Below are 27,840 nucleotides of genomic sequence, written 5' to 3'. Positions count from 1 at the left end.
GACTGGCCCCGCCTCCCAGAACTACACCTTTCCTCAAGCACAGCTCTTGGAAACTGACTTGTCTTTACGGTGTAGAACACCAACAGGTCAGTGCTCTGTCCAGAGTCCTGTCATTGCTGAGATGCTACTAGGGGTTGAACCTCCCTAAACCAGGCCCCTCTGGTCCAGCGACATCCATGGTCTGGCAGGGCCATGGATGTTCCTGGACCACAGAGCCCAGGGACAAGGAGGTCTGGCAGCAAGTCCAGGAACATGGAGGGGAGGAGGGTTAGCCAGGAACCCTGTGGAAGGGGAGTCAGGCAGCATGGTAGGGAGAACTCTGGATCATGAGCAGTACCCAGAGGGGAGGGCACCACGGTCCGGGAGGGACGTGGGCCCTGATATAAAGTGGCAGAAAATTAACATACAAACAGAGAACAGCAGGAGAGACACCAGCCAGAAGAGGTGTTTCAGGGCTGAGCAGAGCTAATTCCCAGGGTAACCAGCAGGAGGTGCCATGGAAGTGTGAGTCATGCCCTGTTAAAGGATCGAATGGCAGGGGACCTTCCCCGTCCGGAAAATCCCCTCATTCAGGCCTGGTCAGATCCTGAAGGTGCCAGACCAGGGAGGTCCTACCTGTATTAACTGGTATTCTCTGGGGCTCTATGCTCCTCAGCCTGAGTCTGCTCTGCCCATATTGAACAAAACCGTTTAGTTTTCCCTTCAGACTAGGCGTGACATTTGCTGTATGGCCACACTGTCGGAGCTGAGACCGAACCTCGTTCCACCACACCTAAGTCCCTGTCAATGCATGTGCAGGCACGCATGTGTGAGATGCATAGGAGATCACCAACGCTCATCCCGTGGTGTAGGTATGTTGCCTCCATTCCTTCCTCCTCCTTTGTCTGTATGGGCGTTTATGGCGGCTTTTTATTCAGGCACAAATTTTGACCTATCTCTGAGGCATCGTGGAGTAGCGTGGAGAGCTGTAGCAATCAAAAAACCTAGGAAGATGTTTCTGAGTGGGGCGAGGAGAGGAATTCAATCCCCAGCTTTGTCACAGTCTTTCAGTGTGTTAACCTGGGTAAGTCACTTAGGGTACATTTACATGGCAGAATGGACGTTAGTCCGAAATAACATAGTACGTGTCTCCACTACAAGCCTTTTTTTCTAAATAATGTTGAGCTGGAGGATGTCTTACTTCAACTCCTGTAATCCTCATTTCACGAGGCGTAAGGGACATTGGTGGAAGAGTGTTCTTCCTTCGACTTTGTGCTGTGTAGACAGCACCAAGAACAGAATGAAGCTGTTTCGACCTAAGCTATGCAATTGATGTAGCTGAAGTTGCGCCGCTTAATTCGACTTGAGCACTGCAGTGTAGATGTACCCAGAGTCTCTCTTTGGGCTTTACTTTCCCTTCTCTAAAATGGGTATAATCAAATGGTCACTGCGTGCTGTGAGGATAAACAGCTTAAAGATTGCTAGGCATTCAGATATTTCATTAATGGAGACTATATAAGTGCCATGGACAGATAGGTAAGGAATCAGGATGTGATTTTTCAAAATGATTTGCATTTTTCCTTTCCTGAGTTTTGGGAAGGCCCAGTTTGAGACACCTCAAGGGAGCCTGATTCTGAGTACTCACGACCCTTTTGAAAATCAGGCATCTCAAGTTGGGCATCCAAAATCCCTGGTGACTTGAAAAATCTTGGCCTGGGAGGAGCAAAGTCACTTCCTTGGTTCTTCCTGACTTGTCTGTGAAGTGTTGAAGGTTTCTGGTGTCACAAACCTTGAAGGAATAACACTGGGTACTCCATTCAGCATCAGGGCTGGAAGGCGACAGACCTGTGGGCATGGAATTGTGCCAAGGGAAGAGCCATGCCGGGCTGGCAGGAACACACAGATGGGTGCAACGGTTCGGAAGTGTGTCAGATGGAGCATTCACACCAGCCGACAGAATCCACTTCTTCAGCGTGTATTAGAAGCATCAAGGCAAAATAGCTTCTTTGGTTTAAAGGCAAAGACCGGCCCTGGCATGAAGTTGCTGGGGATGATGTGGGGAGGAGGGTAAATCTCTAACCCCCCCTCTGCCCCACCTTGAACACCCTCCTGCACCCCAAAGTTCACATGCCCCCCCAGCTAGAGTCCTTGTACTGCCACCCTGAGCCCCACACCCCAGACAGATTCCTCACACTCCTGCACCCCAACCCTCGTCCCCTCCCCCATTCCGAATCTCTTCACCCCACCCTCGCCAGATGAACTTTGTGATGTGCACCAATATGACGATGACATGTTGCACATCCCTTCCACGCTGGTGCACACAAGATTATTCCTTCTGCTGATGGGAGGGAAAAAAATTGAGGGAACCCAGGACAGGGCAACTCTGCGGCAGATTATTGACACGGCCCAGATGAGGGTTAGTGGTACAAAACATTCCCTTCCCGGATTTCTACAAAGGAAAACCCCACCTGTTGCTACAGATGTCATAAGTGATCTGAGCTCCCCATAAATTTTACAACTCTAAGAATGAACCTGTGAGAAGTGCACCCTTGGAGTTTAATAAATCCATTTATTTTTACTATCTGAAATTGCAACACCCAGCGTGTTCTCTCGCTCTGTCAGGATGTGGGGTAGCATCAATAAGTTCATACAGCAATTCCACATCAAAATGCAGATAGTTTATTGATTCTGCAGTTCTTTTCATTGGAACTTCCTGGAACCTGCCTGTACAGACATTTTCTCTATATATAATACGTTGATGCTGTTATGTATCTGATTGTGTTGCCAGAAGTCTGTCAAAATAAGTTAAAGATTAGTTTCAGGAGGCAAAATTCAACTTGTGCCTTTTTCCTGCAATGTGTCTTTTTCAGGCCTTCCCAGGAAAATAAAAAGTTTTCTTGTTGTTGTTAATTGTGTGTTGGCTAAAAAGTATTCAACAACAAAGACAATAGTCATGTGCTGATTAGGCTTCAGTTGGAGTATTGTGTCCAGTTCTGGGTACCACATTTAAGGAAAGATGTAGAGAAATTGGAGAAGGTCCAGAGAAGAGCAACCAAAATGGTTAAAGGTCTAGAGAACATGAGCTAGGAAGGAAGACTGAAAGAATTGGGCTTGTTTAGTTTGGAAGAGAGAAGACTGAGAGGGGACATGAGAGCAGTTTTCAAGTACCTAAAAGGGTGTCACAAGGAGGAGGGAGAAAAATTGTTCTCCTTGGCCTCTGATGCTAGGACAAGAAGCAAGGGGCTTAAATTGCTGCAAGGAACGTTTTGTTTGGACATTCAGAAAAACTTTCTATCAGGGTGGTTAAACACTGGAATAAATTGCCTGGGGGGAGGGTTGTGCAGTTTCTATCACTGGAGATATTTAAGATCGGGTTAGATCAGGGATTATCTAGATGTTGCTTGGTCCTGCCATGAGGGCAGGGGACTGGACTTGATGCCCTCTCGAGGTCCCTTCCAGTTCTAGTGTTTTGTGTATAGTCCCCTTATTAAAGGGGCCTCTGATTTTTACTGGGAGGATCCTTTGTGCTGCAATCTAGCCCTAGAGACTACAACTCCCATGAGCCCTTGAGAACCCTGGTGCCTCTTCCAGGCTATGCAGAGAGAGAGTTAGGCTAGGCACCATTTTGGAGAGAGGAGCCGGGGTGCTGGTGTGGAGCCTTTTCCAGGTCAGGAGCTGTGGTCTTGCAGCTAGAGCCTGTTACTGCTGGGGCTTGGATCTAGCAGGCTGCTTTGGGGGCTGCTGTTGATTGTCCCTGGATGGGAGAGACTCTGGCTGTGCCTGTGGCTGGGAAGAGCTTACAGAAACCTACACAGGCTGTGACTGTGAGTAACTGGGCTGTTTGGAAAAGGATTGCCTGGGACGGAGCACAAAAGTCAAACTGACTCTGGGTCCAGTGGGAGCTAGCGTGATCTGCCCAGGGAGCCAGAGCTGCTGGCGTTTGGTGGGGCCTGCTGCAGTGGCGGAGGGATTTTGCAGTTGGCTGCTCAGCTTGGACTAACACAGAACCTGCCCAGGGCTGTCTCCACTCCAGCTGCACACCTTCAAGTACGCCCACGCAAGTATCTGGGACTCTGAATCCAGAGGAGGGCATACTCTGGGGTGGGACAAATGGTGGCAGTGCAAATGCCAGATAGATAAGTTCCTATTACTTCTGTGTGTTTTATTAATTGATGTTGTTCACTTTTAATTTGTTAAATCCGGTTTTTCTAAATTCTTAAGTAAAGGTGTGTTCATTCTAATGTAATCAATTAGATGTATCTTATTTATAATTGTTGTCTTAGAGTTAGTTCCAGGTTATTACTAGAATCATTTTATTTCCTGGCGGCTCCCAAGGCGCACACAGCCAGGTGGAGGCACTGCTGTTGTATCTTCTTTATGAGCAAAGGACTGCAGCAAGGGGGTGGATAGGGAACATCACCACTGGGGTACTCAGGATCTCCTTTTATGTTAAAACCGTCAGGCACCCAGGCACACCGGTGAGTGTGACCTGCTCCCGAGTAACCCAGGGAGGAAAAAGGGGGATTACATATGATTCTGTAGTCATTTTCACACTTCTTCGCAGGTATGTACCTTGACCTGGTAAACACCAATTTAAACTAAAAATACCTTAACCATACCAGGAATAGAAATGATTTAAAAAATATATAGAATTCCCCTTCCTTGAGCTATTCCAAGATCTCAAAATTTCATTTGGATCTGAATGGGGATGAAAATTTGAGACATTTGCATTTTTCATGAAAAGACGTGTCCCCAAATATTTTATTTTAACTTCTTCAAAAATGGTTTGCTTTGATGTGCTTGAACAAAATGTTTTCAATTGGATTTTGAGTGTAATGAAACATGGCAATGGAAAATCTGTACCAATCATGTGAAAATGAAACATTTTGACCTCAGCTAAGTGAAACATTTTAATAAGGTTGAAATGTTTCATTTTCGTCAAATGAGCATTCTCCAAAGACAACGTTAAAAAAACCCAAGCAGTAGTCTGGAGGCACATTAGAGACTCGCAAATATATATAGTTGTATTGTGAGCTTTCGTGGGCAAAACCCACTTCCACCGATGAGATGATCTTGAGTGAAAGGTAAGCAGTCCGCTGGAAAACTGTCGACCTGTGCTAAGCTGGATTTTACCGTGTTCGCTAATACATGTTTAAAATAATAATAATAAACCACCCAGCACTGCCTTGTTTCTTAGTAGAGTAAAACTCCAATAGTCCGGCATCCAATAGTCCGGCACTCCTGATAGTCCGGCATCAAAATGGCAAGAGCCTAGTGAGTGAGCTTCGGCAAAAAATGAGTCACAAGGTAACAGCGGCAGCAGCTGAACTGAGCAAAAAGGGTAAAAAAGGCTTAAAAAAACTAAAACATTACAGTATATTGTATACAGTATGTACAATAAAAAGGGTTAAGAACACTTTATATACAGTATATAATGTATACAGTATATATATATCACCAGCTTATAGTACCTCCTGATATCCGGCATATCTGATAATCCGGCACCACCTAGGTCCCATAGGTTCCAGATTATCGGAAGTCTACTGTGTAGACACCGCCTCAGATATAAGTGTGACTGCAAGTGGTTCATGGGCCTTGCACGTAACTAGGAACTATGTATGATCATCTGGTACGCTGTTCCGTCCCTTCCATCCTCTTCCCCCACCAGGCTGCCTTAGCGTGGCAGGTCAGGACGGGATGGAGCAGACATTCCTCATGCCTGACTGCCCGGCTCATGGCAGGTGAGCAGTACGTTGGCCCTGTGCTCTGCGCCTTTCACGGCACCTGGCAATGAGGATAGCCCAGTCGGGTCACCAGCCCGGCTCCTGACTCAGCAGAGTGATTTGCATTTCAGCAAGACATAGACCCTCTAGCAGTGTCCTGTGTTCCCGCTTCCAGCCGGAATTGAGACAGGCAGAGGTGAATTGGGAAAAGAGTACGATGGAACATGCTGGTTGGATACCAAAGATGGCAGGTGAAGCCCTATATAAGGCCGTGTCTATGCTACAGAAAAGACCGAAGCAGCCACAGTCGATCTTCTGGGGTTCAAATTGGTGGGGCTAGTGAACACCCGCTAATTGGAACAGAGAGGGCGCTGCCATCGGCACTGGGAATTCTGCGCCTCACAAGGAGTAAGGGAAGTTGATGGGAGCGTGTGCTCCCATCAGCCGCCCACTGGGTGGATGGTGCCAACATTCGATTTGAGATCCTTCAACTCAAGCTAAGCTTTTAATGTAGCTGGTGTGTATCTTATTTCAAACTTCTCCCCTAGGGTAGCCCTGGCCTCCCCGTGCAGCATAATCCCTTGCAGGAACGGCCAGGCCGTTGACAAGGCCTCAAAATCTGAGCCGTCGAGGAAGCGCGAATGTAAATACTTCTCCGGTGCCGGAGGTAACGTGCACCTTCCATGTGCACAGCTGTATGCAGGAGGTTACCCAAACCCCAGCTTATTGTAACCGATTCTCACCAATGGGAAGGGATAGCAGATGGCTGGAGTGAGCTCTCTCAGTGGGATACTCAAATAGGAACCGACCACGGCACCATCGCCTTTGTGCCCAAGCCTGGCCTCAATCGTGATGCCCATTTGACATTGCACATCCCAGTTTGGATTGCCGTTGCATGTCAGCGCCCTCGGCTGGCTCCTTCCGGTCTCATGTTATTTCTTGGGAGTGGTTGTGGGAGATTCTCAGTTTGCTCTGAGCCAGCAGGGGTGGGTGGGTGTATTTTGAAATAACCCTTTCCCCCACTTAAGTCGAATTTATAAGCGGAGCTGCCACACTTCCAATCCCGTTATTTTGAAATAACGGGCTGGTTATTTCAAAATCTGTCCTCCTGCTTTCCTTGGAGAATAATGCTAATTCCAAAATCGTTATTTGGAAATAGTGATAGTGCGGATGCTCTGGTGCCACTATTTCAAAATAACTACTTCCCAGAGTCATTTGAACTATTTACTCCCCCATGCTTTTTCTCAAAGTAGTGCGTCCACATCATCAGAGCCTGCCTTCGACTAATTTCGAGGCTCTTCCATAATGGGAACATGCTATTTTGATTTAGTTATTTTGGGGAGTTATTATTTTGAATTTAGTTTTTTTGAAATTATATTCTAGGGTATGGCTAGACTACATGGCTCCATCGACGGAGCCTTGTAAACTAGTTTACCCAGCATAGGCAAAGAATCAGGGATTTAAATAATCCCCGCTTCATTAAAATAAACATGGCCGCTGCGCTGTGCGGATGATCAGCTGATCTGGTACAGCGCGACAATTTAGACACGGATCAGTCAGCTGGGGAAGCCTTTGCTGACCGATCCCTTATGCCTCGTTTCACGTTTCACCGCTAACTGTAGACGTACCCCTAGTGTAGACATGGCCTGACTTTCCAAAACAGTTTTGGTCCTAGTCATTGCATCATCGAAATACCAGGGACAGGGTTCTGACTCTCTTACTTTGGTTGAATTGTACCCCCATAAATAGTCCTGCGGAAGTGAATGAAACTACCCATAGAGAAGGATATCTGAATTGGGAAGGGCATCAGAATGTGCCCTATGTGACTAGAATCCTTTGGAGGGTCTGTTTATGTGCTGGACAGACTTTTTTTTTTGCTTAATACATTGACATATAAAAGAGAAACACTAAACAACCACACCAACAAAATATCCATCACATTCCTTATTCCCCTGTGAGTGCAACAATGGTGAAGCTTGAGATGTTGTTAGTCATGTGTAATATTGTCTGAAAACTACCTGTTGGGTTGCAAGTTCTCATGCCTGGACTCAGCTCCTAGTGACTAATAACCTTGGAAAGTTTTACAAGAACCTGCATAACAATTTTTGAGTCATACAACCATCGGGTAAAAGCCACTTGTGGAGGAAGGAGCTATTCAGCACAACTCACAATGGCAGAATAAAGCCCTTGATGAGATCTTTATAAGTAGAATGTGAACGTTCAATCCACTTCAAGGTACATTTTAATTCTTGACACCTTATAACACAGGAGGCTTCCTGGGTAGTGGTACGTTGACTAATCTTGTTTTGTTGCAATGGAAGTTGTGGAAGAACAGTAACCATGATGTTAAGTTTCATGCCTTGCCTGTGATCAGAATGAAAAGTGGTTTTACAAAACACTCCATGTTGGCTTTTGGAGGAGGCGTGCATGTATGTTTTTGACAGATGTGGCGCTAGAGGTGGAATGTATAAAAGTGTTGGCTCAGATCAACACCTGGTTGTAATGTACAAGAAGGTTTATGATTTGGTTGGCAAGTATGAAACCCCCTGGGAATTAGGTCAGCTTCTCGTAATGGTTTTCTCTAGGGCACGTCTACACTACAGGGTTTAACACAAAATAAGCTGCGCAAATTAAGCTATGTCAATTGCGGATCTTATTTGAAAATAGCTTATTTTGAAATTGGGAGTGTCAATACAGCACTTATTTCGAAATAGAGCCCTCTTCCTCCGACTTCCCTTACTCCTCGTACAATGAGGGTTACAGGAGTCGGAGCCAGAAGTCCTCCATCTTGACAGTATTTTGACACTATTTCAAAATAATGACCGGCTGTGTAGATGTGGACTAAGTTATTTCAGAATAGTGCTAGTTATTTTGAAATAGTGTGGCTGTGTAGACATATCCTCTAAGGCATGTCTAGACTGTTTTACTTTAGAAAGAAGATATGCAAATTCAGGGGGAATAAGCATATCTTCTTTCAATCGCTTTTTTGAAAGAGCTTTTTTCGAAAAAGCAAGCAGTCTAGACTCAATTCTTTCGAAAAAAACCCTTTTTCCAAAAGAACTTTCTTCCTGAAAAATTACAGGTTCTTTAAAAAGAAGGGGTTGGTTTATTTTTGCAAAAGAAGCATGCCTAAACTGCTTGCTTTTTTGAAAAAAACGCTTTTGAAAAAGCTATCGGAAGAAGATAAGCAAATTCCTGCCAAATTTGCCTATCTTCTTTCGATAGTAAAACGTCATCTAGACATCTGCATTCCAATTCTTGTCTGGTTTTGCGATGGACTGGTGACTTTCCAGTTTGGTTTCAAGATGGGCAGTTGGCGGAACAGACTTTTCCTGACTCTGCGGTTCCGTTGATGTTACTTTCCCATGAACTGGACACCTGGCGTCTTTAACCTCTTGGTTTCTTTCCTATCTGCTGCTTTGTATGGCTAAAGAAGGCTGAATGCCTGATTAGTAAGCTAAGACCTACTCCTCTTGCTTATCGTGCAACACTTGTCCATTCATCCCCCAGACGCAGTCCTGGGATGTGCGTATCTGCCTGTTGTGTGCTATAAGCTCGGTTGTCTTTTTGTGTACAACGCCACGGACCGTGCAGTTTCTGCTCTGTTCTCTTGGGTTTTGTTATGGCTCTTTGCCTCTGTCTGTAGCAGTGAGGTCTTAGCACCTTCCAGGAGTGCCTGAAGCAATGTGGCTAACATCCAGCACCGGTGGGGTGCTTGCAGTGATAACAATATGCACAGTCGCTAGAGAGCTAATTGTCAGGAATCAGGGGCTGTAGCAGAACCAGTCCCCAGGCAGCCAAAGGAGCACAGCAGGCCAGATGTGGTCGACAGAATGGCTGTATCCCTGGGGTGTCTAGAAGAATCTACAGAGCAACTCATAAACCTAGCAACACCTGTTCAGCAACTGCATTCGCCCCCGGTTGTGAGAGCTGCCTTGGACCTTATCCCACTCCAGGGAACCCATTTCTCATCTTCAACTCTGACTCCCAACTTCTTTCTTTGGCTCTGGCCTCTGGCCCTTCGGGCCTTTGGCAGGTTTCGACTCTGGGTTCCATCTTGAGCTTTCATCATGGGCTCTAATTCCAGGCTACCAATGACTGCTCCAATCACCAGGCATAGCCACCCACATCCCACTCCTGTGAGGCTAATCCCAAGGGATGAGTCCAAAGCAGAGCCCCGTGTCGATATTCACCTGCGGTCCCTTGCCTCAGGCTTAAGATATGAACCTTTGGGGACAGAGCCTGTGTTCTCTGTTCACACAGCACGGCCTAGCAGGAGTGAGGCTGCTAGATGCTACCGCAATACAACAAATAAAAACGTAAGTACGGGCATTCTGGATCAGGCCAATGGTCCAACTAGCCCAATGGCCAATGCCAGGTGCCTCCAAGAGAATGAACAAGAATCACCCTAATACTTAGCTATTGGCAAAGCTGTATGTATGCCATTGGGATTACCAGGTGACCCAACAGCAAAGTGGGAGGGGCCTAACCCCACACTCCAAGAAAGGGCGGAGCCTTGAGTGGAAGGGGTGAGGTTGGAGTGCGCCACCTGGGGCTTCAGCAGAGATTTAAACTAGCAGCTGTGGTGGCAGCCAGCAGGGCCGGTCCTAATCAATTGGTGGCCCCAGGCAATGGCCCAGCTCGCCCGTACCATTGCCAGATAGTTTCAAAAAAAATACCAGATGAAAATTTGTCAAGTAAAAAAAAGAAAAGAAAAAAAGGGTCGGGGAGTGTGACGTAGTGGGGGTACCTTGCTGATTGCTATGCTGGGCAGTGGGTTGTGAGTGACCTCCACTGGCTGCTGGCTGCAGCACGGCCCAGCAGGGCAGGGGATGAGTCATTATGCAAGGGGGCTTTGAAACTCCTCAGACAAGTATCTCCAAGGGAGCGGAACAATGGGAAGAAGGGGAGTGGAGCCCTGGCTGGGGGCAGGGCTGGAAGTGAGTTAGTTAATGTTTGTCTGGGATAATGGAGGAGACAGCCTAGGGAAAGGGGCTGGAATTTAGGGGCCCAGTCTCCCCCATCTCAAGGGGGGCTGAGGCATCCTAGGCCTGCCCTGGAACCAGATGACATCTGTGCTGTGCTGTATCCTGGAGAAGCAATAAACTCCCTCTATTCTACTGGCTGGTGGAGTCTGTCCGGGCCATTACGGGCGTGCAGGAGATGGGAAAACCCCAACGCGCCGTCACTCTGGTGTCAGAAGTGGGATCCACTGCACCCCGAGGATGGAGCTTCCAGCGGCGAGCGACAAGGCGTAACAGAAGCAAGAGCCCTAGAGCCAGGCGTGCTGGAGACAGAGCGAAGCGGTTCCTGAGAATTGTGGGGTGCCACAGCACTAGACTGGTGAGTCTGCACCGAGGGGACCAGTGGGCAGATGGCCTACACCCGACTCTTGAAGGCAGAGCTGGTGGGGCTGTGCAGAGAGAGGGGCTTGCCTGTGTAGAAAGCAACCAAGGCCCAGCTGATTGCCAGGCTGGAGGAGAATGACCAGTCATGGGACCAGGATCTTGTCCCAGTGGGAACCAACAAGGTACCCCCCACTATGTCACAGGGAGTAACCAGGGAAATCTGGAGGGAGGCTTCTGGAGGTCAGGCCAAAATGAGGTTGCCCACCCCTATGACCGGCTCTGTTGACAGCCTTCTAAAGGGTCCAGGGTTTTGAATCACCAGGCCCTGGGGCAGTTGCACTCCCACATTGCGGGTGCCTGGAGGTTACGCCTGTCTCTCTCGTGTGTGAGGGAAATCAAGCCCATAAGGAGTGCCCTATCACTCAGCACTCTTCTGGCGACAGCTGCATCCCTGCAATATCGACTGCCTGAGGGGCTTAGAGGAGAGCCAAGCCGCGCCGCACCTCCTTGGAGCGCCATTCCAGCTCTTTAACTGTCCGTACACTGAGCCATTTGCAGAAGGAACTCCACTGCCGTGCTCTCCGGAGACACTGAAACCTTACCCGCCCTCCCACTGCAAAAGACGCAGAAGGTAATTAAAGTGCTCCCAGGTGAACACAGCCTGTTGGCCCAGGGCGCCTCCAGAATAACAAGCCCTTCTGTCTTAGCCGTTTGAAAGCATTGATAAAAATACAGGCAAACGGTGTAAACAGCGCCACGCTATTTGCATTTAAATTGAAAATGTGCCTGCATCTGGTCTCATAAGTGCCAAATAATTACTTGGTATGCGGAAGTTTGGAGATGCCCTGGTAGAAAATGCTTGACAACCTAATTGTTCTGACAGTTCTTGAAAGGAAGGGGTTTCAAAGCTTCCACTGAAGCCGTGCTACCAACAGAGAAGCGGACTGGCAGCCATTAAAGCGATGAGACTGTGCACCATGCTTGTCAGGGGGGTTTTAGTTAACATTTTGCCCACCAGCACACTTTCGTGGCCCTGTACCGTGAGCATGCCGTGTCTCGTTAGCCAGCCCAACTTCCTGGGGCACTGACTTCTAGGTGATGTTTAAATGCTTTCTGGAAGTACAGGGGAGGGTTTCATTCCCATCATCCCTTGCAAATCTCTTAGAAGTACCACAGTGAAAATGGCAGGTACTAATGTTCTTGAACTTAACCAAGGGAAAGTTACGGCGTGAGTTGATCATAGTCTGGAAATACCTTCATGAGAAACATGAGTTTGATAATAGAAGTCGCCTCGATTTAGCAGACAAGTTTCAGTGACTGCAGATGGAAACTGGACCGATTCGACCATTGGAACATCTTGCCCAGCATTGTTATGGATTCTTTATCGCTGGCTGTTTTTAAGATGGAATTGGAATTATTTCTTTTCTAAAAATTCTACTCTAATTCGAACAGGAATTATTTCAGGGGTATCCTATGGCTTGTGTCTCATAGAAAGTCAATCTAGATAATCACAGTGCTCTCTTCTGGCCTGGGAATCTTTTCCTGGCCCTCTCCTTAAGATGGAGGTGAGAATGCCAAATCTGCTCTCGCTCTTTGCCCAGAAAGGAGGTTTCTGCTGGAGCTTTTGGATGGAGGTTTCTCAGATATTACTGAGTGTCTAAGACCGAGGCTGGCAGATGGCGGAGTGTTTGTGCCCAGAGCCACGGAAGCCAGCTCTGGATGGGCGCTGTGTCAGTTGAGAGACCAGACAGTTTGGTCCACGTTGTATTCAGGACTTGGGATGTGCAGAAGTCATTCAGCATGAATTCAGTATGAGAAAGGAGAGAGGCCTACACCTCTGTCTGCTGCACTAGACCATGAAGATGGGGGCCCCACTGCTTGTGGGGAAAGGAGAGGGGTGTTCACCTCAGGAAATATGCCAATCCTGGTACTTATTGGTCAGCTGAGCACAAATGTGGCTTTAGGACACTGCAGGTGGTGGCTGTTGAGGCACATGAAAGGCGTTATGGAGCTAAGTCTCCTACGCTGCTTTGTGTCAGGGCAGGTGATCAAACAGCTGTTGTGTCTGAGACCACGAGGGCTTTAACCATTGGGAATCCCAACCTCTCCAGAAACTGTTGACGAACCAATGTGGCTTTGGGTTCTCTCTCTCTCCCCACTGATTGGTCGTTAGTGGATTGAAAGGAGCCCTGTGAGGCAGATTTTAATGGATCCTCTGGCAGGTTCTTGGTCGTGAGTGGCCACTCCAGAATCATGCTGCAAAACGGCAAAATTCCGTCATTTTTCCAGAACAGCCGGAGAAGACCACAGTTTCGATTACATTGAAATTAATTCAGAGGGGGTAGCCGAGTTAGTCTGTACAGGATAAACTTAAAAAACAACAAATAGTCCGGCCGGTCTTCTGAAGAAGTGGATTGTGCCCACAAAAGCTCAGGATACCACCTCCATGTTTTGTTAGTCTTTAAAGTGCTGCCAGATTATTTGTTGACGTTTAAGCTTATTGAAATTAATGGCGCATCCATCCTCGCTCAGCTTCTGGGGACCCTGCGTAGCTTCTCTACACTAGCTAAGGATACCATTCCCGGATGATATGGAGCTGGAAAACATCCTGTTCAGCTCTGCAGGCACAGGGTGAAGTTGGAGAGGGTGTTTGGAGACTAAAAGCCAGTAGGATACACCTGTTGCCTGGGTTACTGGGTGGACCAAGCCCAAAGGCCATCGAGAAGTCCTCCTGGCAGACTAAAGTGGCTGTGGAAGAACCAGCCAATCAGGAGCCAGGAGGGACTATATAAGGCGCTGTGGGACTAGAGGGAGCCCAGCACAGTCCTTGGACGGGAGAAGGTCAGGGTGGCTGGCTGGCAGAACCCGGGACAGCTCCCATTGGAGAGTGGTTGTGAGACCGAGGAACTAGGCTAGAGCCCTGAGGTAAGGGCGATGACTTGTCTCCATTGGGGGAAGCCCTAGAGGCACCACACGCATTCAGAGTGAGGCAATAAACTGAGGGAACAGCTTTGAACTGACTCCGAGACCCACTACAGAGGGCGCCAGGATGGTCCCCTGTTAGACGTGTACCCTGGAAGGGATTCGTGACTCGGCCGGAGGGCTGAGTAGCCACAGGGCTTTTAAAACTGAGGCCCCAGGAACCCGCACTCGGCCAAACTGGGGTGCTTATGGGAGGTGAGGGCTGAGACTGTACCGCCCAGCCATCCCCCTTTGATAACTAACATGATTATAATGCCTGCGTGTTCTAATGTGGTCACAGAAACCAAACCCCGGGGGATAGTGAAACGAGAAGCCAGCAGGGACTTGTAGCAACCTGTACGTAGCCAAATAAGGTGTTGCCTTGAGGGTGATACTTCAGAAGCCAGGCTGGCTGTTGGGTTACTGTCCAATTACAAAGTCTCTGTGCAGGCACCTGTAAAGTAACACCGGGGGTTGGGATCGTTGATAGTGGTTGTTAGATTAATCACCAACAGCTATCCTGATTGTGGGTTTCTGTCCATATATCGTGTTTCTTAAGTCTATCCTGTGTCCTAGATTTGTGCTACAAAGTGACTGTTTGGATGGGGGGAGAGGGTTATGTGCTTCTGAGGTGGTGGGACTACACTGTGGGTGGATACGTGTATGTATGCATCTCATGCTTTAGCAATGATCTGAATTCATTTTGCTACAAGGGGATATGGAAGAGCAATGTTAAATAATGGTATTTTCAAGTGGAAAATATGCAGAACTCTTCCAAACATTGTATTTATTTTGTCCAACATAAGGTTTTAGGACAATTGGAAATAAGAGACCAAGCCATGCTATAGAGTCCACGAATAGCAATAGACATGTTATCTTAATGCTAACTATAATCCATCCCATTGCGATTCCAGTGATCCTTGACAAGCTACTATAAAGTATTAGGATATTTGGGAGGAATGACTATGAGATAGCTAGGTAGAAAGAGGCACTAGAATATGTTTCAGTGTGTGTGTGTGTGTGTGTGTGTGTGTGTGTGTGTGTGTGTGTGTGTGTGTGTGTGTGTAAAAAGTGCATCATGTATCAGGTCTGGATAATGTTCATCCAAGAACTTTAAGAGAGTTGGCCGAGGAGCTCTTGGAGTGATTTGTGTTGGTTTTCAGTAGATCTTTGAACTTCTCCCAGATGACTAATATTGCACCAATATTTTCAAAGGGTAAATGGAGACACCAGGGGAATTAAGGAAGGACAATCAGACATCAATCCCATGCAAAAAAATGGAATGGCAGATACACAACTTGCTTAATAAATAATTAAAGGAGAGTAACATAACTAAGGTCAATAAATATGCATTTGTAAGAAATAGATCCTGTTGAACTATGCTTTTTTTTCTCATGAGATTACCAAGTTGACTGATCAAAGTCATTGCTTTGGTGTAACATAGTTAGACATTTTAAAGTATTTTACTTGATACCAAATGACATATTCATTAACAAACTAAAAACATATGTAACCCACACACCTAGGCTACATCTAGACTGGCATGATTTTCCGCAAATGCTTTTAATGGAAAAGTTTTCCGTTAAAAGCATTTTCGGAAAAGCGCATCTAGATTGGCATGGATGCTTTTCCACAAAAGCACTTTTTGCGGAAAAGCATCCGTGGCCAATCTAGATGCGCTTTTGTGCAAAAAAGCCCCAGTCACCATTTTGCGCAAAACAAATCTGAGCTGTCTACACTGGCCCTTTTGCACAAAAGTTTTGTGCAAAAGGGACTTTTGCCCGAAAAGGAGCAGCATAGGATTTCCACAAGAAGCACTGATCTCAGACAGTAGGAAGTCAGTGCTTTTGCGGAAATTCAAGTGGCCAGTGTAGACAACTGGCAAGTTTTTCCGGAAAAGCAGCTGTTTTTTTTCGGAAAAACTGGCCAGTCTAAACACAGTCCTAGTGTGGTTACTGAGCAATGCAAGTGGTACCTACACCACAGCAACAGTTAAGATCAAGAGACCTCTACAGCATGGTGTGGGAGCCAGCTGGCTTTTAGCTCAGAGGGTAGAGGCGCCTATGTCACATTACCGAATTGGAAGGAAGCAGCCAGATCGCTGCTGCACCCCTAGGTGGGGGTGTTGGCCCCAGAAATTGGTATGAAAGGGAGCCATGTGGGGTATTGAATGGGAGCTTATTGTTTGTTAATCTTATGTACGCTATTTATGTGAGTGTATAATGTCTGTGTGTGTAGGTAGGAATCTGTAATCTGTGTGGAAGCTGAATATTTCTCTGAATGTGGTTAAGCATGGCTATGGACAGGCTGAGTAGCAAAGCCCTGTGGAACAATGGCTCTCAATAGGCTATGGACACACCCAAAGAATGGGATTTGTCACCTGAGGGCAGCCAGCAGGGAACATAGAGATTGGCCTCTGACCAGGTGACCTGCTGCATACCAGAAGAGGCCAGGGAGGGGGTATAAAGAGGCCATGCGGTCGATGCCATTTTGTTCTCAGCTCAGCACTTCATCCCAGAGGCAGCACTGCAGGGATCGAAGAGCCCGGAAGACCTGTGAACCCATCCTGATCGTAGGATGTGCAATAAGAACTTTTAAACCAGCAGCTGCAACATCTCTGCTAGAGCCTGCATCGAGAACTGGGAGATTCGGTGCATGTAACGTACTGTACTTTAATAACCTTACTCTCAGGCTTTTCTTTCTTGTAATAATAAACCTTTAGATATAGATTCTAAAGGATTGGCCCAGCGTGATTTGTGGGTAAGGTCCAGAGGGTAAATTGACCAGGGATCTGTGGCTGGTTTCTTGGAACCGGACAGAACTTGTTCGGGGTAGGTGGGATTGGGTGCTAGGACCCCCCACCTGTGTATGAGGCCAGGGGCCATCTGGGACACGGATATTGCTGGGGTGTCGGCGGGGTTTTGCTCGGGAGGCTTCAGGCAGGCAGCTGAAGCGCTCTGTGGGACTGGTTTGTGGCCTATTTGGAGAGGTCACCAGTCAGGGGGGGCTGTAAGGAGCCCCGGATTTGAGCAATTCGCCCTGAGCGGATGCCCTCAGCTGTGCCCAGACACGGCCCGGTCCGTCACAGCCTATACCCCATTTCAAAGGTCCCAGGTTCAAATCTGTTTCCTGGCGGTTACACATACACATTTAATATGAAAAATATTGAACGCATTACACACTGTCTTACTTGCTGCAGGGGGAGATGGGCTACTGGTTGTGGGAATGAGTCCGATTCATTTGGGGAGCAAGGCCCTTGGTTCTGAACCCCCCTGTCCCCAGGATGGATGGGGCGGACTGCTTCTGGTTCCTGTGCTGACAAGTCTGAGAGTCGCAGATGGGGGGCAGGGCTTGATGGTTCCCCACCCCTCGGCTACAACTTGCCTCTTCAGTCTAGCAAAGAAAGGCCAAATACGATATAGCGGACACGTCACTTGGAAGATAGCCAACCGTTGGAATAATTCATCACGGGCTGTAGTGGAGTCTTCAGTACTTTAATATTCAAGTCAGGATTCAACCCTAACCCCCCCCCCCCCCCACCTTCAAAACAAAAAGGTTTGCTGCATTTTAAACAGGAATGCATGCAGGGAAGTTCTCCAGCCTGAGTTGGCTAGGAGGTCTCCCGGAGCTTCCTTCTAGGCATGGAATCTGCCAGTTTTAGTCTTTTGTTTATTACCAAAAGGGTGAGGGATTTTTTTTGCACATATTAGCCCCAATTGTGATGGCTGCTAGATAAATGTTAAGAGTAAATACAAGAGCTTATCTAAAATCTGCTACAGATTCAATTCAACTTACATCAGCAAACCTCTTTAGAGCAGTGGATCATCTCTGTATTTGCAGAATTCACGTCATGGTTGTTACTGGATTTAATTAGGCTAATTATCAATGCTCCTCCCACATAGCCTTCAATCAGGAATGGAATTAGCTTTAACCCGTGTTTGGGTAATAGCAAAATTAGTTTGTGTTTCGGTGTGGGTGCATATGTCTCTGTGCGAGGATTCACGTATCGTATTTCTGCAACGATTAACAGAACACGGTGTTATCTTGCAACATTCATTGGGCTGTGCATGTAATATAGAGTGTAGTATCCATACAGACGACATGGCCAAATGAATGTTGCAAGATAACTCGGTGTTCTGTTTCTCGTTGCAAAATTTCCCTCCTCCCCCATGAGCCTGGACTGTTCTTTGGTGGCTGTGTTTAGGTCTGTGGAATACTTAGATAAAGCATCTATAATGACAGTGGCAAAAACAAACAAACCACCTTTGTTTGATGCTGAGGGAAGAGTGCTTATTACTAGCTTAATTGAACAGATAGAACTGGATGCACTAACAAAGAGAGAAGTACCAGAGAAAACTTTCCATTAGCCGTGCTCTGCTGTGGAAATGGGTTTTTATGTCACGTGTAGCTCCATTTATATGGCACTTTCACTTAAAGCCAGAAACTAGGCATTGTAGTCAGAGCTCTTTGGCACGACGAGGTTTGATTTTGGAGGAGGGATTTCTCCAGCCATAGATTTCTGCCTCATTCCGTGATGTACACCAATAACTCTGGAACTCAACTCAGATTTTTGATAGCCCCTTGAAAGGAGTTGTGTCTAGAAACAACGAAGTGGAATTAAATGCATAGCTTGTTTTGCGGTGTCTTGTTTCAGCTTGTCATTTCCCTTTCGCAACACAGGAATGAAATCTGTTGTCTGTGTTAAACTCTCATGTATGCTACAGGAATTGGACACGTTTCTCTGAGTGAAGAGCATGGCTACCCGGTTCAGAGTTGATCAAGTTGGTCTGCGTGCCAGTCTCCATCTGGCATGGTTCTGCAGCAAGTTACTGCTGAGGACATATTCATCAAACCTTGGGTCATTGAAGCTGCTGTTTGAGTATCGTGTCTTAAATTGAAAACTCTTCCGGTTTTGCCTTTTCGTTTTTAATTGGGCTAATTGTAGGGAAGCGTGAACAGTTCAAAATGATGGAAATAAAACATTTTGCTCATGGGCAGGAGCACATTTTCTCTTCACACCTCAAAACACGGCCAGTCAATTCATAGACTGAGCTCACCTCAGGCGGCTGAAACAGGGATTGTCACAGCCCTGTGAGGTACGACCTCGGTCCGGCCGGCAGATCCCCTCAGAACCACCCCAGTGTCAAGTCAGCATTTCAGTCTAAATGCCAGAAAGCTCGCTGGATGCCAGAAGCTTCTTGTGTGCAGCAGGGACCTAATAACTTCGTTTAGTTATTGCCGGAAGCCTTACACTTTGATTGAGGACTGATGAGTCCAGCAGCTCCAAATGTGGTTCAGCAAAACTGGATCAACCTTTGTGTTCCTTGTTGTTCATTTGCCACTGCCTCTCCTGCACCCATATGACCTCCGGGAGCGTGCACCCCCTCCTGCACCCCAGTCCCCTGCCCTGGGTCACAAACCCTTCCTCCATCCAAACTCCCTCACAGACCCCACACCCTCTTCCTGCCCCCCACTTCCCTGCCCCGGGTCACAAACCCTTCCTCCACCCAAACTCCCTCACAGACCCCACACCCTCTTCCTGCCCTCCAGTCCCCTGCCCCGGGTCACAAACCCTTCCTCCACCCAAATTCCCTCATAGACCCTACACCCCCTTCCTGCCCCCCAGTCCTCTGCCCCAGGTCACAAACCCTTCCTCCACCCAAACTCCCTCACAGACCCCACACCCCCTTCCTGCCCCCCAGTTCCCTGCCCCGGGTCACAAACCCTTCCTCCACCCAAACGCCCTCACAGACCCCACCCCCTCCTTCACCCCAATCCCTTACCCTGAGCTCCCTTATTCCAGAGGGGACGTAACAGAGCCGCATTAAGTAACATCTCACGACCTACCTCCTCCCCACAAATAACAGACACATGGACGCAGGTTCAGGACCCGGTCTAAACTGACAGGAGGATAGCTAGCAATTGAACCCCCGTTGGGTGAGGTAAGGGGTGGTAACTAAGCAACAGGAGGCAGCAACCTGATACGGCGGGAGTGATGCATAACTTGTCTGTACCTGTGTATGTAAGTGAACCCCGAAGAGTTCTGTTGGTCTGGCCGAGAGGGCAGTGTCTCACGCCTGGCGCTGACTGAGTTGGTCCTTTGTAACGGGCATACTAGCCTAACTCTAGACCCTTTGGGCTGGGGAAGCTAGCACTGTGCACAGGGCCGACTTATCCAGTAGGCACAGTGCCTAGGGCCCACGATGCTTTTAGGTTTTAATTTCTTTTAAAATCAGAAGAAAAAAATGAACTTTTAGGTTGAAGAAAATGTTTTAGTTTTTTTCTCACATCAGAAAAAAATGAAACTGTTAGGTCCCACGAAAATCTATTCCATTTTGCCTAACACAGAAAAATAAAATGTTGAAGTATTTAAAGTGAGATCAAAAATAATGTTTACTGGGTTTTTTTTTTAATGGAGGAAGGGGCCCACGAAGGCAAAAGTGCCTAGAGCCCACAAAAGTCATAACGAGGCCATAACCGTGACTCACCCACAATAAACCTGGCCAGGTGCCTTTGAGCCTGATCTGATTGGTGGTCTCCAGGAGCTCTCTCGGAGCCTGCTGCGTTGACTAATTGTGCATCGAGAACAGGGCTGGCCCACAACGTTTTGGCTCCTGAGGCGGGGAGCTCAAGTGGCGCCTCTACCCCCCAACAGTCTGGCACCTGAGGTGGCCGCTTCAGTTCGCCTCATGGTAAGTCCAGCCCTGATGATGAACACAGTAAACAGGGGGAGCGAACGCCTGCCCGCACACAGCCGAATGGTTCTGAATGGAGCAGGCGACCTGTCAGGACACCACTGGTGACGCCTGATTCCTACAGTGGTGTGTGGAGAGCAGAAGGGACAGAAGGAGAGGAATGGTATAGAAACTTTCACTCACTTACACTTCAGAAGATCTCTAGGTGCCTGTACTCATGGCTAAGGAATAGTCTTTCAGAAACCAAGTTCTGTGCCCTGAATCTCCTTTGGGAAAGCAGAGAGAGATTTGGCTGAGGTATGTGCGGTACAGCAACGGCTGGGGGCTCCCTCACAGAATCCTTCTCCTACCAGTCCAGGGGCTTTAGAAATGTCAGATTTGCCATAGCAAGTCAGCTCAGTGACTGGTCCCATCCAGTGACCTGGCGCGGGTTGTTGCTAATACTTGTTTCAGCACAAGTAAAACGAAGCCAACAAACCAAACTGTACTTCACTTGCTGATAACCAACGGGGCAGTGTAGCACGTGGGCCAGGAAAGGCATGGTCCTGACCCATGAGGTGATCAGCTTATTGTACAAAGCCTGAGATTGCTTTTCTCCTGAGCTTATAGATGTGCGTCCGGTTTGAGCCAAAACAAGAAATGGGCGAGATGTAAAATTGTCTTTTAAACGTTGCTCTCCGTTTGCTGGGAAAGAGAAACTGCTGTCACTCACGACATGCAGACCAGCGGGGGAAAGGTTGAGAATTGAGACAAGCTTGGTGCTTTTGCTACCAAACAGAGCTGATTCAATTCGGCCTCCCATCATTGGTTTAGCTTTCTTTTTGCAAAGTACGAACATATGTGTTACGGCCCTATATTTGTGGGCTTGGCATTTTAAGAAATTGCAGCTGGTGGCTACAAATGTTCACCTGGCAATTTTCAGTTTATTTATTGTGTGGGGTTGGTCAGCTGAGTTAAATGCAACAGTTTCTATTTCCTATGCAGTTGATTGCAACTTGTGAGCAGACGAACACATGATGGATAATGACTAACGTACTCTGGCATGAATTTTCTCATACTAAAATTCATGACAAGTTTCAGATTCACAAATATTTAATTAAAAACCTAGCAACCATCTGTATACCTCAGAAATGAAATACATGAGTTTCCAAATAACCTGTTGTGTTTTCCAACCAGCACTACAAGCATTCATCTAATTAAGATGGCTATGTTGTTTCACCAGCCAAAGTTACTGCATCTGTGTCTCTGTTGCCTGCGTGTTTGTCAGTCTTGTTCTGTTTGTGGGCAGCTATCTGGTTTTGTATAGCGCTCTGGTTTGGTTTGGTTTAGATTTGTGTGAAGAGGATGAGAATAATTGAAAAGTTAAATAATGCCATCCAAATCATAGAATCATAGAATCATAGGACTGAAAGGGACCTCGAGAGGTCATCGAGTCCAGCCCCCCGCCCTCAAGGCAGGACCAAGCTCCGTCTACACCATCCCTGACAGATGTCTATCTAACTGTTCTTAAATATCTCCAGAGAGGGAGATTCCACCACCTCCCTTGGCAATTTATTCCAATATTTGACCACCCTGACAGTTAGGAATTTTTTCCTAATGTCCATTCTAAACCTCCCCTGCTGCACTTTAAGCCCATTACCCCTTGTCCTGTCCTCAGTAACCAAGAGGAACAAATTTTCTCCTTCCTCCTTCAATATTATCACGGAAGCGTGAGCTCTGTTGTAATGGTAGAAAATGGTGAAAATAGTCATTCTGGCTCACTTTGGTTAAGCGCGAGGCAGTTTTATTCCCAGAATTACTGAGCTAACCACAGTGCGATTGTGTTAGCATTTTCAGCACTTCATAAACAGCTGACAGCAGGTGCCCTCCTGGCTTGCTTTGTACCTCCTACATTCATTTCCATTTCATATTGTTATGCTGTCGGTATATGAACAAACTGGCTATTACCCGGAGAGCGGTATTCTGACAAGAACATTTTCAGTGCACAGCCTTTGCCATTTGTAACAATGTCACACTTCATTTGCGGTAAGCATCTAAATACATGAGGCCAGGCAGGAAACGGCTGGTGTGTCCTAATTTCGCCCTAGACTTGTCCATGCATGAAACACGGTATGGGCAGTCACAGAAAGAAGGGACAAAAGAAAAAAAAAGTAGCATACTTACTACTGTGCCAAAAAGCCACCAATAAGACAGCAGAAATCTCAGATTTAAATGTTTGTCTTCCCGTTTTTGTGTTTAGCCTGAATATTTGTTTATAAAATGGCCAAACTGTGTTTTCCTTGCGGGGCTTTTCAGTTTGACACCGTGTGTGTCTGTATGTTCATAGAGTCATAGAACACTAGAACTGGAAGGGACCTTGAGAGGTCATCAAGACCAGTCCCCTGCCCTCATGGCAGGACCAAGCACCATCTAGATCATCCCTCACAGGTGTCGGTCTAACCTGCTCTTAAATATCTCCAGTGACGATAATTCCATAACCTCCCTGGGCAATTTATTCCAGTGTTTAACAGCCCTGACAGGTAGAAAGTTTTTCCTAATGTCCAACCTAAACCTCCCTTGCTGCAGTTTAAGCCCATTGCTTCTCCTCCAATCTTCAGAGACCAAGAAGAACATTTTTTCCCTCTCCTTGTGACATCCTTTCAGATACTTGAAAATAAATATCATGTCCCCTTTCCATCTTCTGTTTTCCGAAGTAAACAAACTCAATTCTTTCAGTCTTCCCTCATAGATCATGTTTTCTAGACCTTTCATCATTTTTCTTGTTCATGTATGTGTATGTAAATGCATGTGTATATGCATTTCTAGGGTCGAGAAAGATTACACAAGTAGCATTTCTGTGTCAAGCTTCAGGGGGGAGTCAAGTTAGTCTGTTACAGAAAAAAACAGCAGGCAAATGGTCTGGTAGCACTTTCTAGACTAACAAAACATGGAGATGGTATTGTGAGCTTTCGAGGGCACCGCCCACTTCTACAGATGACCAGAGTTATGACTAGGGGATAAGAAAACTCAAAATAAATAGGAGAAGGGAAGGGGGGCGGGGAAGAGAAAGAGAAGTCTGTATTTCAAGAGCCGAATGGCTGACTTTGGAACATCTTCCAGAAATCAGTATCGTACCAACTACTTTGCTCTTCAAATTGCTATCGTTTCAGGATAGGTTTATGGTTTCTATGTTTTTGTTTAAAAGAAACAAATGTCTGAAGTCGGAATAAAGTGGCTTTTTTATGGCAAATGGCTGAATTTGTGTTAGCGATTGTCACAGCGCGTCTCATTGGTTGACGATTGTGTTGTCTCGTGAGGTAGCAGTTAGTGTTCTCTGTTCCGCTCTACAATACCTGAGTTCTCATCCCAGGTCAGACACTGTCTCCTTAAACCATCATTATATTTATCTGCCTTAGGTTCCTCCTCTGTAAACCCAGACAGTAATTCCCCCTAGTTGGCTGGAGGGTCATTGGTGTTTGTCCTACTGAACTGAAAAAAATGACTTTATTATTCATTACAGAAAATCTCCATCACCTCTCGAGGCTTGCAGCCAGCTCTGTCACAGCAGGCAATTTCCAGTTCCCATTCCGTTCCCGGCTGTGTGTGCGCATATCGGCGTCACTTCGCTTCCGTAGGCCCCTCCCCGCCCAGGGATAGACCCTCCGGCTGTTTGCACAGCTTCTTGGGCGGGAGGACGCTGCAGCTGTGACTTCACAACAGACCCACAAAGGCAGGCTGCTCAGGAGATGGGCTTCTTACCCACCCACTCCCCGGGCTGCAGTTGCTGGCGGTGGGACCCCCCACTGGGGGAAGTCTGTGGAGGTTGCAGCTTGTGAGCGAGGGGCGAATCCAGCCCATTGCAGGGAAGCAGAGAGCCTTGTGGGCGTACCTCAAGGAGGCCATTAGCCCCCCACTTGTGTTTGTATTTTTCCATGGAGCACGCCGGCTAAGGGCTGTGCCGGACGGCTCGCAGACAGCATGGAGGTGACACAGCTGTTCACGTCAGAGATATTAGATTGATCTCTGTTTTCTTGCCTTCAGCAAGCTGATCTTCAGGCTCTCCAGGACAGAGGGGGGAGTGGACGTACCTAGAGACATACAGAGACGACACTGGGGGGGTCTGGAATGCTTTGTATTACCTTTCAGTTGCAGCTCAGCCAGATGGACTCTGTTTAGCCCAGGGGTGGGCAAAAGGCCACCAAGTGGGTGACTCTGGCCTGCGGAGGACCTGCTGCTCCTTTGCCCCCAGGCCAATTAGGGTCTGGGGGCGGGGGAGCACCCGAAGCCTCCTCCCACCCTGCCAGGAGCACATGGTGCTTTGAAGCGCCGCGTGCTGCTCACAGGGCGGTGGGAAGAGCGGAGGAGGCTTCCCACGCTCCCCCGCCCACAGGCCCTGATTGGCCTGGAGGTGGGGGAGCGTGCCAAGTCTCTTCCAGGGTGTGGGTGCCTAGTGGGAAGGGGGGCAAAGGGGCTCCCCGATCCCCAGACCAATCATGGACTGGGGGTGAGGCAGCCCTGCCTCTTCCTGTTTAGGCCCCACCCCTTCCGGGGTGTCCCGGGGCTACTTCAAACAATTTTGAAGTGGCTCCTAGGCAAAAATTATTGCCCATCCTGATCTAGCCTTTACTTGCATGCCAACAGCGCGAGAACTTTGATGCTGATTAAGGACCCAATCCTGCCAACATTTAATTTGCGGGCTCGATTTCTGCCGGTGGATATTTTATGGTGATTTCCAATGGACGATTCGTGGCCCGGGATGTGTTTTTAGGATCTCAGATCGCATGTGGTGTATCCTATGACACTAACCGTGAGCATGTCTGTTTATGTTTTAGCCTTAAAAAAGGGCCGGTTTTGGATCACGCCTGACCCCTACCACAAGGACGACAACATCCAGATTGGGCGTGAGGTGAAGATCTCCTGCCAGGTGGAGGCTGTTCCTTCCGAGGAGCTCACCTTCAGTTGGTTTAAAAATGGACGCCCGTTGCGTAGCTCCGAAAGGATGGTCATCACCCAGACTGACCCCGATGTGTCCCCTGGCACCACCAACCTGGACATCATTGACTTGAAATTCACAGACTTTGGGACCTACACCTGTGTGGCTTCCCTGAAAGGGGGCGGCATTTCCGATATCAGCATCGATGTCAACATCTCCAGCAGTACAGGTAAGGCCGTTCCGTTCAGCATTGACTTGACTCGTGAAAGGTCCGACTTTAGCTCTTTGTCAGTGCGTGTGCAAGAGAAGAGAAGAGAGCATAGTAGGTTTCTCCACAACTTGGACTCCTGGCTCCCCACGTGTGGCACTCCTCTCAACAAAAGGCAGGAGGTGGCAGGTGACGTTCCCCAAAGGAGAGTTATGCTCATACTTCCATCCAATAGTAGGTTTTGGATGTGAGGGAGGCAGTTGCCTTTTAAGGAAAACGTAAGGCATAACTGGGGCTTATGCAGCTCTCGGGTGGCAGATTTCAGAAACATCTGTGGTGGCTGAAGTACTCAATGAGTGTTAATATTTGGCAACGGTCTCAGCTAAGAGTATCTTCCGATGCACATGGAGTGTGTGTTTCTCTCTGACCCGGTGGCTCGTTTGTATCTCACATGACAACACAGGTCTGACTATTGCAGTGTCTTAGATTTTTTTTCACTGACTTTGGGGACTGGTAAAATCTCCATTGTTGCTGTATTCACAGCATAATAGCTCATAAAATCTAGATTAGTGGGGTATGGTTTCTGGCTGGGTTAGTTGTTTTCTGCATTTGTGACCCATTGTTGGGAGTTTATAAATTGACAGGGTTTCTCTCTCCCCCAGGTATGGCAAATTATAAATGGAGCTAAACTGACAGTCTTGTTTCTCTCATGAGTCTGAGAAACTTCAGTGCAGTCCAACGGAAAGCTGCTTTCAGCCTTTTTATCATCTAGAACACATAATTTGTAATATCAACTATTCCTGCTGCCGTTATTAGTTAGAAGCAGAAAAGAGAGGATTGCTAGTCAATTTTTCCAATTCATACACATTTCTATTTCTGTTTAACATAACAAATTTCTTTTAAAAGGCAAAACACGTTCATGTTTCGTTCGTTATATTTCCTGATTTTATAAGATACTAAAATCTGGTGTTGCTCGGGTCCTTACATAAGTTTTGTTTCTCTTCATTTAAATCATTGTTCTGGGATGGGGATGAGGATGGGAATGAGAGGTTCTATAGGTAGGCTGCCCAGAGGAGAGGTGCGCTACCCCAGTCGTCTCACAGCAGCAACTTGGGGCCAAGTGAGAAGTCCTTCTTCATGGCTGCTGTAGATGTCCCCTTGGCTGGGGGGACAAACGGACATACAACCATACAGACAAACAGAGACACAAAGGAACAAACTCCACCCCTGCTCCTCTGGCTCAGTGGGGTTATAGTTCTCCCAGTCCTTATCTCTGGCCCATTGCTGCCCTCTTGTGGTCATTCTACAGTATAACTGTCCCTTCTAACAGTCCTCTCCCTTTCTGTTTTCTGAGAAACAATCGAATTCCAGGCACATCCCATTGTCCTGGCACAATCAAACCCTGACTTTGCTTTAAATTAGGTTAAGCAGAAGCTGCACAGCAAATTTGGTGGTCTTAGCTATTTCCATTTAGGAAGTGTTCTTGAACAAATGGATTCAGAGACGGACGGATGGACACACATTTCTGAAATATATATTAGAAGACATGGCTACAAGTTTCTTCAGGTGATGCTAAAGCCAGAAGGGATCATGATGATCATCTAGTCTGACCTACTGCATATTGAAGGCCACAGAATCTCACCCATCCACTCGGTCCTTTGACCCATGAGTTTTAGCTAAGTTACCGAAGTCCTCAAATCTTGGTAGTAGAAAATCCATCATTTACTGTAGTTCAAGTCCTCAAGCCCACACTGTGGAGGAAGGTGATCCGTAAATATGGTACCAGCTAGACCCTTCGCATGTGGGTGAGTCCCGCCAGCCAGACACTTAGGAAAGAATTCTCTGTAGTAACTCGGAACCCTCCCCGTCTAGTGTCCCGTCTCCGGTTGTTGGAAATATTTGCTAACCGCAGTCGTAGATGGGGCTACATGTCATTGTGGGCAGCCTCATAAAATCATACCCTGCATAAATGTATGGGGTTTAATCTTGAAACAAGGTAAGGTTTTTTTGTCCC

General features: G+C 47.3%; 1 protein-coding gene across 2 annotated transcripts in view; it reads left to right on the top strand.

The window, feature by feature from the left end:
• MDGA2 (MAM domain containing glycosylphosphatidylinositol anchor 2) overlaps positions 1 to 27,840 on the top strand; it is a 631,704-nt gene that overhangs the window by 393,226 nt on the left and 210,638 nt on the right. For both annotated transcript variants that reach the window (XM_075926142.1, XM_075926141.1), the window contains exon 7: positions 25,518 to 25,847. In XM_075926142.1, coding sequence (XP_075782257.1) covers positions 25,518 to 25,847 — 330 coding nt within the window. The remainder of the gene's footprint in view (positions 1 to 25,517; positions 25,848 to 27,840) is intronic.

The sequence above is a fragment of the Pelodiscus sinensis genome, chromosome 4, assembly GCF_049634645.1.
Source record: "Pelodiscus sinensis isolate JC-2024 chromosome 4, ASM4963464v1, whole genome shotgun sequence".
Classification (NCBI taxonomy): domain Eukaryota; kingdom Metazoa; phylum Chordata; order Testudines; family Trionychidae; genus Pelodiscus; species Pelodiscus sinensis.
The sequence above is the reverse complement of the archived record's forward strand: the minus strand, read 5'-3'. Positions and strand labels throughout refer to the sequence as shown.